Source organism: Elephantulus edwardii, unplaced genomic scaffold (assembly GCF_000299155.1).
Source record: "Elephantulus edwardii isolate Elephantulus edwardi_28Jun2011 unplaced genomic scaffold, EleEdw1.0 scaffold00012, whole genome shotgun sequence".
Lineage (NCBI taxonomy): Eukaryota > Metazoa > Chordata > Mammalia > Macroscelidea > Macroscelididae > Elephantulus > Elephantulus edwardii.
In genome coordinates, this window is record NW_006399762.1 from 17,999,008 (window position 1) to 18,010,640 (window position 11,633).

General features: G+C 38.2%; 1 protein-coding gene across 3 annotated transcripts in view; it reads right to left on the reverse strand.

Moving 5' to 3' along the window:
- The window catches only part of ANK2 (ankyrin 2, neuronal), an 843,213-nt gene that overhangs the window by 491,952 nt on the left and 339,628 nt on the right, over positions 1–11,633 (reverse strand). For 2 of the 3 annotated variants that reach the window (XM_006881082.1, XM_006881081.1), the window contains exon 1: positions 3,819–4,002. The exons of the other annotated variant lie outside the window; for it this stretch is intronic. In XM_006881082.1, the coding sequence (XP_006881144.1) occupies positions 3,819–3,902 (84 nt within the window). In that variant the 5' untranslated portion in view covers positions 3,903–4,002. Of the gene's footprint in view, positions 1–3,818; positions 4,003–11,633 lie in introns of those variants that run through there. 3 annotated transcript variants of the gene reach the window in all.

Genomic DNA, 11,633 nt, shown 5'->3' on the forward strand with positions numbered 1-11,633 from the left:
TTATCCACTCAGCTGCCCCTAGAGCAGATATATTTAAAAAAAAAAGAAAATAATTATTACGCTGAAGGTATTCACAAAGTTCTGGTATAAAACAAGCCTACTGAGGTCACTCTTGGCACCAGCAATCAGGAAATCAAAAGACAAATTGCACTGGAGATTTTTGCTGGCAGAGACCTCCCCAAAGTGCTAGAGAGCAATGATGCTAGTCTAGAGACTAAAGTGCACCTGATACATCCACGGTCTTCACAATTACTTGCTATGGATCAGACAGCTTGACAGTGACTAAGGATGACAGAAGAATTGATGCCGAAGGATTGTAGTTCTGGAGAAGAGTGTTGAACATAACATAGACTAACTGAAGAACAAATAGGTCTGTCTTAGAAAGGATGAAACCAAATTTCTCCTTGGAGGCAAGGATTTTGAAGCTGTGTCTCAAATATTTTGTGTGCATGGCTAGAAGGGAGCAGTCCTTGGAGAAGGACATCATGTTTGGAAGGGTGGAGGAACAGCACAGGAAAGGAAGACTCCAGATGAGATGGACTAATACAGTAATGTGGGCAATGGGATTAGGTGTGTAGGAGTCAGTAAAACTGGTTCAGGATAGAGCAGTGTTCCAAGCTATCATACACAGGGTCACTATGGGTCGCAGGTGACTCAATGACACATAACAACAACAACTGAGGCCATTTGCTCATCAGAAAGAATAATTTTTGTCCTTCAGAAGAACCATTTGAATGGGTGGAGACTAAACAAGCCAGCTATATACTAAGTAAAAGTAGATGCTATGTTTTCAAGTAGTATGATTTAATATGCCAGACCTTCACCCAGACCTGAGTAAATATGCTGGCCCATATTCCTGAACAATTGTACAGAATTCCACAGTAAATTCATTAGGAAACTTTAGTAAATAAACAAACTACTGAATTTAAGTGGTGTGGTATTGACTGCAGTGCTGAAGTGCAGTGGAAATTGTGAGGATAGCATGGGGTCGGGCAGAGTTTCAATCCGTTTTACATAGAGCTGCTCTGAGTCAGAGTTGACTTTATGGCGCCTTATTCAACAATATTGATTTTGCTCTAATTGTTGCTTGTTTCAGATCGTACGACTTATTAGAGATGTTAGTAGTTTTACTATTATATCCTTACTAAAGCATATTTACTGAAGTGATGTCAAAATATGACAATAAATGTTGCCAGTTGTGCAAAGTGATGTTACTCAACTCTCAAAATTCATATAAAAAAGTTTTCTACTACAGCATATAATTTTTGACAGTTTGGAAAATAACTACTACCCTGTTCAAAACATTAATACTATAGCCTATATTTTTAGGCCTCTCTCAAAACCAAATACTGACATTTAGCTTTCTTCTTTAGGGCTTACTCCAATTAGTGACTTCTAACTGGAGGTGAGCTCTGGTTGTCTAGTGGTCAAAGTTGCATTGATAACTGTTGGGCATGCAATTTGAATCCTCTAGGTCCTCTCTGGGAGAGAGGTAGACACTCTCCTCCTGTGTGATTTAAAAACCTCTGAAAATCTTCTGTAGGGACAGTTATGAGTTTGTTCCAAATTGAAAGCACATCATAACATCTTGAGAGAACACTAATAACATCTAAAAGTTATGATTATCAATTCTATGTTATATGCCACTCAAAGAATCTTATACACATTCATTTTAGTCATCATGAAACATGGGATGGTGGTGGTGGTGTGCCTTCAAGTCACAAAATACCATCACTAAACACCAATCTAAATATATAATAATCCATATTTTGCAAATAAACACCTGTACCGGGAAGCTAAATTTTATTCTCCAATGGTAAAACATTGAGGAGAGAGCTCAAATTGAAATACACAAATGTCTGCCTTGACAAACCATGGGGGGGGTGTACGTGTGCATGTGTGCCCACCATACCCTGTAATTGGTTTTTGGTGTTTTTTTTAATCCTCTGGTAAAACCACTCTTAGCACTAGTCTTCACTGTTTCAATACCTTGTTTAATAGATGCATCTGAGCGTATGCACGTATACTCACACATTTTCATCGTTCCCTATCATCTTTTGATTAACTGTTATCATTTTGATGTAAGTTTGGAAAGGATGTATTCTTGAAACACATTCGAGAAAATAGGGCTTAGAAATACAATAATTATTATTTACAGTGGTTTTGTTTTCTTCACTTCCTCAAATACTTTAAATAGCTTTGGTAATGTGTATTTAACATTATCACTCTGAGTTTACATTTTCCCTGAGATGCAGTCCCTCCCCGGCCCTCTCTTAGTCCTGGATATATTGTTTCTAATGTAGCACAGGGACTTCAGACAGAAATTGAGAGGAGTATTTTAACAATGTACCTTTAAGTAAAAAATGTTCCTTGCTTCCTTTCTGTCTACTCTCCTTTCTTCCTTTTTCTTTCTTCCTCTTCCAATTTGCATTCTATTTTTCAACTATTGACCAATTCACCATACCACTTTAAAGACACACAAATGCCCTCAGGGTTGGAAGATTAGATACCTGGGTAGGAAAAGCCATTCTATCAATGTCTCTGCCTGCCCTCAGTTATCCTTTTGCCTCTATCAGATTGCATCACTATCTTCCTGTTATTATTAAATAATTGTCATATGTGGGCATGCCTATTTTTATCAAATTACATGACACTATTCAGATACCATTCTCCCTTGTTTACTGATACAATGATCTTATTGAATATCAGAGGTTTGAAGCCATTTCACATTATTCATATTATGAAACCATTCATATTCCATGTATACATATTTGGTGGTACAATGCAATTTCAACGTTAAAATGAAAAAAACATTGTTTTGTTCATGACTAACATTATTTTTTTAAAAAAGATTTTTCTAAATCCAAAACCAGCTAACATTGAAAGTAATTTACATTGGAATCATGTATTGTATCACACCCATATTATTGCCACCAGAAAGAAAAGCATGTGGCTTATGGATCTGTTCACATTAAAGCATCTTTTTGCAGAGGTGGGGATCAGGGAGCGCTAGAAGCCTGCAACAGTTTACCAGAAAGAGTCAGGCCATAAAGAAAGAAGTGCTAGAATTGGGTGGGGCTGAATAGTTTGCATCTTCCCCACTGTTTCTCATTGGTATCATTTCCTGTGAAAACCCAGGGTGTGGGAATGTATGCTAGGGTAAGAAATTCTACAGAATTGCTTTGTGTGCCTGACACCCCCCCCCATAATATCTTTAGCTGTTTATCTTGATCATTGAAAGAGCTATCACACTGATGCCTGGGAGAACTCATCGGAGCTAAGCTAACGGAAGAAATATCACGCTGGGATCATATTTCTCCTGTCACAACAGTCTTTTCTCTTTATGAAGAATACACTCAGCACAGAACCAAAAGACATTTGTTGTCTGGCCATCTCAAGAGCATTGCAGAGCAAACACATCTGGCCCAAAACATCTTCCTTCGGCTTCATTATTCACCTTGCTTAACATGTTCCCTTCTGAAATCACTTATCTTAAAAGCAAAATTCATTTCTCAGTAGCAGGTTCTCCAAAGCATCCATCAGGACCCACAATCCTCAATAATCCATATGCTAAACACTCCTTATCTCTCTGTTCACTTCTCCGGAGCTCTGGTGAATGGATCCATTAGGAACTGTGGTTCCATGAATATTCACAAAAGGCAAGAACAGCTCATACCTGCCTCTTAAAAATAATGCTTTGCCCTACTATATAGACCATTAGTGACTCCTAGAATGCTTCACAGTGTCTATAGTTGTACTGATACTACACATTCACACATATACATTTATATGCAGACATTCTTAATCCCAGCGTTTACCTTTTTGGGTCTTTTTCTCCTCTGGCTACTGCCATTGAACTTCTCGCCACTGTCGCTTTTCTGAGCTGCATCTTCGTTCATCATTTTGAATAGTTTGGAAAGAAAATAGCTCTGCCATTAAACCCTGCCGCCGGTTCAGACCACTAGCGAGTGTGCACTTGCTGGAGGAAAGCAGGAGGGGGAGGAGGGGTGGGGAAGGGGCACGCACTGGGAGGGTGAGGACGGTGACGTTGCCATGGCAGCAGCTGCCACAACTGTTTATCTGCCTGCATTGTTAAATCTGATTCAACCAATTACCATCAGGGACCAGTTACAATGAAGAAAGCCTTGAAAAAAGCATGCCAGGGACTAGCATGACTTGGAGACTGGGCTGGTTGGTTTCTGACACACCCTCAATTCGCTCAGCCCTAAACCTACAAACAAAACCAGCACTTCATTTTCTTCCCAGAGGTACTTCAACCTAGCTAGAGCAGGCGTAATGCATAAGGAGAAGACCGTACCATCCTCAGAACTTGAGATACGTTACGGCAGGTGAAGGGAACACACAGGGAGAACGGGAAACTTTTACAAGGTGAATGCAAGAAAGCTGCCCTTTCTTAATGTGCTATTCACTTGATTTCTATTTAATTTCGAAATTGAGTTCAAAGATAACTCCTGTCATTAGAGAGAGAGAAATCAGCTTCCCCAGCAACCAGGAAACTCAGAAACCTCCCTGCTGTGTGTGTATCTCTTCCATGTTTGCTACTAACAGAAGCACCTGTAACCCTGTTGCCCAAATACATTGTGCATGCAGCTGTCTTCTGGACGGATCATGAGCTGCTTAAAGCAGGTTGTACGTGTGTAGGGTGTGGTGTGTGTGTATGTGTGTGCTGCAGATAAATAACTTTGAATCCAACATAGTGCCTGCTTTCAAGGAGCTCTTCACAATAAAAGAAAACAGGGCTTGTCTTTACAACAAGAAGCCCAGACTTACTTATAGGATTGAGGTAGCTGTAATTTTTTTTTTTCAATTTAAGCATATTTAACTGTGGGTGGAACCACTGCTCCATAAGTCTAGGAAAACATCTATGCACACACTAAACACTCATCTTTATTCCTATACAACTGAACTAAGAGCACAGTACATGTTATTAAATGAAAAAATAAAGTAAGGATTAATTCAATGAAGTAATATATAAATGCACTTTAGGAACTAAATTGTCTAAGTTGTTGTTAACCCTATCATTATTAATATTCTTTTAAATATAGTTTGCTACTTAGGTCAACCTTAAAAAATTTCTTATATGTCAGTTTTGGGGATTCACTTTTCTGGTAGACATAGCAAAATATGCCCCAACACACCACTCACTGGAAAATGGAAAAAAATTAAAATTTACAATGGATGCACTGAAATTATATGTAATTGTATAAATGATCCAACAGGAATAAAGTTTAAGCCATTAAAAAGAGAGAAAAGGTGGGCTGAAGGTGGCTTTTCCAGTTAACACATACTTTTCTCCATTGTAGTCAGAATGTATTTGTAAACCAATGGGTTCAATTTGTTTCAAAAGCTCAATTAGACATGCACAATCTCATTGTTATCAAATTAGAAACTACTCATAGCTGGCCCTCCAGCGGATTTTTGAGAGGCTGTAAATCACGCAGTAGAAGATTGCCCATCTTTCTCTCATGGAGTAATTGGAAGACTCCAACATCAGAGATAAGCTACCTTTGGACTACCTATGGAATACTTCATCATTCCCATAATAACCTGTAACATGCAGTTGTTGTTGTTGTGTACCATTACAAGGCTTCCCTAATTAGGCATGTTATCATTGTAAGTTGCAAATAAAATTATTTAAAATATACCTCAATAGCTTTCTACGAAGATGACTTAGAAAGGAAAGAAGGAAGCCCCTGCCCTTCCCAAAACTAAAGCCAAAGCAAAGGCATTAAAGGCCAAGAAGGCAGTCCTGAAGGGCGTCCACAGCCCAAAAAAAAGATCCGCATGTCACTCACCTTCCGCGGCCTAAGACACTGAAACTCCGAAGGCAGCCCAAATACCTCTGAAAGAGCGCCCCCAGGAGAAACAAGCTTGACCACTATGCCATCATCAAATTTCCCACTGAGTCAGCCATGAAGAAGATAGAAGATAACAACACACTTGTGTTCATTGTGGATGTCAAAGCCAACAAGCATCAAATCAAACAAGCTGTAAAGAAGCTCTATGACACTGATGTGGCTAAGGTCAACACTTTGATTAGGCCTGATGGCGAGAAGAAGGCTTATGTTCGACTTACGCCTGACTATGATGCTTTGGATGTTGCCAACAAAATTGGGATCATCTAAACTGAGTCCACCTAGCTAATTCTAAATATAAATTTTTCTCACCATAACAAAAAATATATATGTATATACCTCAATATTTCAATCATTTGTAACTGCATATTATAATAAGGTAATAGTGTCTTTCTTTCATCTTACAAAAATATAATGCATATATTCCAAATACCTAGATTCTGGACTCTAACTTTTAATAAAGTTAAAACTCCCTGGGTGTTTGGTGGTGTTCTAGAATATTATACTACTACATTGCCTTTTTAGAGTAAAATGTGTAGATTAAATTTCTCTGAAAATTCTATACTGGCCACATCTCATACATACTTATGTTCTAGGGGTAAAACTAAAAATACCAGAGAGTAGCTAAATTAAGTGGGTCTCAGTAGTATTATAGGGAATGCTGGTGGTGTAGCCCATAGGGAGTTGTGCTGGTAACTGAAAGGCTGTGACTCTCTAGTGATTCAAACTCACCAGGGACTATGTGGGAGAAAGATGGACAGTCACTTCTTATGCAAAGTACAGCCTCAGAAATGTGCTGGAGAATCAGCTGTTTATAAGTTCTGACTCAAGGCAATCGGAGTTGAGTAATGTTATGTATCCTTGTCTGTGGCAAACAAGTCACACATTTGACTGCTTATCATAGTTTGGATGTTGAAGTCTATTTAGAGGTATCTCAGAAGAAATGTTAGGTTATCTGCTTACAGAATATAAGCCATTGAAAACTTTGTGGAGAAACAGTTCTATGCTGACATTCATGGAGTCACCATGAGTCAGAATTGATTTCATGACAACAAGTAGATAGCAGTGTTACATATACAAAAGATGCAATCCTAAATTCAGGGAATATCAACTGAACTGATGATGTGTGATGTAATAAGCATTTGGAGCAGTCGGCTCTTCCTCTTTTAAAGCTTTCAATCACTCAGTGTCTTTATGTTGAGAATTCTTCCTTCTCTATAGTGCAGTTTTTAAAGACCACATCCTTGACAGAACTATACACCTCCTGAAGGCCTATCTTTGCATCTCAGATACAGCCAACTATGTATGGCACATGGTAGGGGTTCAAGGTTTATTTTTAAAAAATAAACATTTTCAATATTTACCACTAGTTTATATTTATGGTTAAAAGTTCCAAGGAGGTAATTTTCTTACTTTCTAGATTTTTTTTTTTTTACCTTAGAAAAAACAAGCTAACAGACAAAATGTTGATGCAGTGATTGCAATTCATTATCACCCAGTGGTAGAAATGCTGTGTTCACAGTAGAACTCTGTCACATTGTGATTTCCTGACTGTAATGTTTACTGATGTCCATCATCAGGCCTGCCTTCTGTGATGTTTCCCAGATGGGTTTGAACTATCAGCCTTTAGTTTAGTATTGTTGCAAAGTTGTTGTGCCATCTGATGTGTAGAAACTGTGTATTACTCTAAGTAAGACAGCCAAAGATACTTGAGAAACAGGAGTTCTTTTATATGAGATGCACTAAATAATTAGATTAATACAATTATATTGGAAGAATGCTACATTAATGAAAATACAAGTGCAAACAACAAAGTGGAAGATAGTTCTGGTGACTTGCGCAAAGTCACAAAGTTAAGGAGGTAAAATGCTAAAGGGTCTTCTGAAACAACTCCACTGTCTTTTCATTAAATCATAGCTGGCTTCAATGAAAAGTGCCCACTTAATAAAGTGCTGTCAGGTGGGCAAAGATTAATATGTGAAATGCCATGTGCACAAACCACAGCCAAGTAATTTAAGTAGAAAAAAGAAGACACCTTTATTGGGTTTATGTTACACATTTTTTATAGGCATGGAATTTTAGAGGAGAATATAATAATTTTAATATGCCTACTATCTTTTATTAAACCATCAGAGTTAATAAAGTATTACAGAGTCTGTCAAATACTACTTTTATTCTTTAATAATAACATTTGACTGGGATAAAGATCTCTGAACTATAAGCGATTATGCCTTAAACCAGATATGGTCAGATTCCAATACATATTGGGATAACAGAAGAAAGTAAAACTGTTCATCAGGTTTCCACAGCTGTAAATTTTTAAATAAGCAGACAGTCACATTTTCCCCCATTGAGCGGCTGGTGGATTCTAACTGCCAACCTTTTGGTTTGGAGCCAAGTGCTTACTCACCGTGCCACTAAGGCTCAGGTACATCTTACAAATGAGTTATTTTCCTAGTTGTTTTGATTTTCATCTCTCTTAGAACTAGGGATTTTGAACATTTCTTCATGTGCTTGTTCACTATCTGAATATCTTTGGTAAAGTGTCTGTTCATATCCTGTGCCCATTTTTCAATTGGATTATTTACGCTTATTTGCTGTGTTGCTCAATTATATCATCTCACTCCAGTAAGACCAGCAAAATTTAACAGAACAGCAAGCAACAAATGCTGACGAGGTTGTGGGTAGACTGGAACCCTTATTCACTGTTGGTGGGAGTGTAAAATGGTGCAACCACTGGCGAAGGCGGTATGGTGCTTTCTCAAAAAATTGCAAATAGAGATACCATTTGACCCAGGAATTCCACTATTGGGAATATATCCCAAAGAGACCATAACTGACATCCAAGCAGATAAATGCACACCCATGTTTATTGCAGCTTTGTTCACAATAGCAAGGAGTTGGAAACAGCCTAAGTGCCCATCAACAAACGAATGGATAGAGAAGCTGTGGTATATTCACACAATAGAATACTATGCTGCATTGAAAAACAAGGAACTCATGCAATATTATTCAAAATGGGTGACCCCTGAGGACATTATGCTGGGTGAAATATCTCGTCACAATAGGACAAACACTGCATAGTGCCACTGCTGTAGAGTGGGTCTGACATCAGGTTAGGGTAAGAACGAGAAAAACTGGATAAATTATATATACTGCATTGAAACCAATGAGGGAGAGAACAGTTTAAAAGAAATATATTTTAGGGAATTATGATTATCTTAAGAGTCTGGAATTAAGGTTGCAGAGTGGAGTATACTTGGGGTAATTTGGGGGGATTATATACCAATGAAGGAATTTTTCTTTTACTTTTCAAAGAGAGGAGTGATCTGGCAGGGGGAGGGGTAGACAGGGAGAAAAGTGCAACAATGAATGAATGGAAATCCAAAATCTCTGTAAATATTCATTGAAATTAATAAAAAAAATTTTAAAAACCCAAATGAGTTACAAATACCTTTTTCACAGAATAAATGTTATGACTAAAAGTCTGGTTCTCTAAAGACCTTGAGAGGATTTTCCACTCAGGCACACCAATTGACATAGTTCAATAAACAGACACTGCCCTGGATGTGCTCAGCAAGTTGTGCCAAGAAATCTGGAGGACAATCACCTGGCCTACTGACTAGAAGAGATCGATATTTGTTCCCATTACAAAGAAAGGTGACCCAACTGAGTGTGGAAATTACCAAGCAATATCATTGATATCACATGCAAGCAAGATTCTGCTGAAAATTATCCAAAAATGACTGGAGCAACACATCAAAAGAGAACTGCCAGTTGTGCAGGCTGGGTTTAGAAGAGGCCATGGTATGAGAGATATTATAGCTAATGTTAGATGGATCTTGGCTGAAAGAAGAGAGTACCAGAGGAATGTCTATCTATGTTTCATTGACTATGCAAAGGCTTTTGACTGTGTGTATCACAACAAATTGTGGCTGACTCTGAGAAGAATGGGAATCTCAGAACATTTGATCATGCTTATGAAAAACCTATACATGAACCAAGAGGTGGTCATCAAAACAGAGGAAAGAGACATGGCATGGTTCAGAATTGAAAAGGGTGTCCTCCAGGGATATATTCTGTCTGATATACTTTGGACATGTTACAAAGGAGGGACCAGTCCTTGGAGAGGGACGTCATGCTTGGGAAGGTGGAGTGACAGTGTAGGAGGGGAAGACCCTCAATGAGATGGATCAGTTCAGTCACTGAAGTGTTTCAGAGACAATAAGGTTGGCACAGGACAGAGCAGGGTTTAGGGCTCTTGTACACGGGTTACTATGAGTCTTAAGTGACTTGGTGGCACATAACAACACAGCAATCTTAATACTAGGTAAACACTAGGTAGTCCATCAAGTCTTTATTACTTTCCTCTTGGGCTCACAGAGAGATCACATTTCCCATCCTCTGGGCAATCAAGTACAGATACGTGTCTTAGCCCTTGAAATGCAGATGGAAGTAATGCATGCTACTTTCAGACCTGACTAGTAAAAGTTCCTATGAATAATTGTCTCTCTGTCTGTCTCCTTGCTGACTGCAGTAGGAGATACCTAATATATGGTAGAGTAACAGGCTGGGAAAGCCCTGAGTATTGAACAACGACCTGGAGGAGTGGCCCTCTCCTTCCCATTCCCTCCTCCACTGATGTTCATTAGACATGAGTACTTTTTCCTCGCATGTGCTTGTCACCAAGATAATGGCTCTGTTTGTCACAAGATAAGCTTACAGTAAATAAAACAATCACCTTATATGCTCATGTTTCGAGGAACAATGCAATGACAGCTCCAGCATGGGGGTGTCGAGCATATGAACGGCACTCTCTATTCATTGAAACTCCAAGCTAATTGAAGTAGGTCCTGTGTCCAGGGACAAAACTCTAGTACAATAGGAAGCGTGCAACAGGAATTAGTGAGGAATCAGAGAGAAGATGAACACAAAGTCAAACCAACAAAAAACTTATTTTTTAAAAAAAAATACGTATTTGGATTCTTTTTAAATTTTTCTTTTGTATTGGCTTACTTATAAAGTTTGTATACATTTGCATTTCATACTATTCTTCATTCATATTTGGTTTCTTACTATCATTTCCATTCATGATGTTTTATAAAATTAATCGCCACTGAACAATGCCCACCATTACCCTGTCTTTCCATATCTCAGCTGAAACAAAAAACTGATTGGTACCAAATTGGAATGAACTCAGCTGACTTTCCAGTGGGTTTCTGAGGCTGTAAATTGCCCAAAGAGAGAAGGAATCCAGAAAATAATAACAGATAGATCCAAGTGGCCGTAATCCTTGCCTCTATTCCTGGATAAATCATTTCTTTTCCTTTTTATTACCCAAAATCATTGTCTATCTTTTTTATGGTAGAAAATCTCTGTGAGATTTATATAACAGGGTAATTTTTGCAATGTTTCAACTCAGACTTCTATGAGACTGTTACAGGCTGCAATGACTATAGACCTAGAGGGTTCACACCATTGACTCTTTGTTCAGGAGTCAAGTTTAACTACTGCACCATTACAGCTCAGCTATGATTTAGAAATGAGATGCTGTGAGAAAAGGCAAAGGACACAGGTGGGGACTTTAGTCCTCAGCATCATATGAAAGCACTTATTACCTCTAAACAGAGACAAGATAAGATTCACATGGTTTGGTTTTTTTTTTGTTTGTTTGTTTTGTTTTAAATTAGGTTGTTTATTTTTCATTTCAATGAACATCTACAGAGATTTTGGGATTCCATTCATTCATTGTTGCAC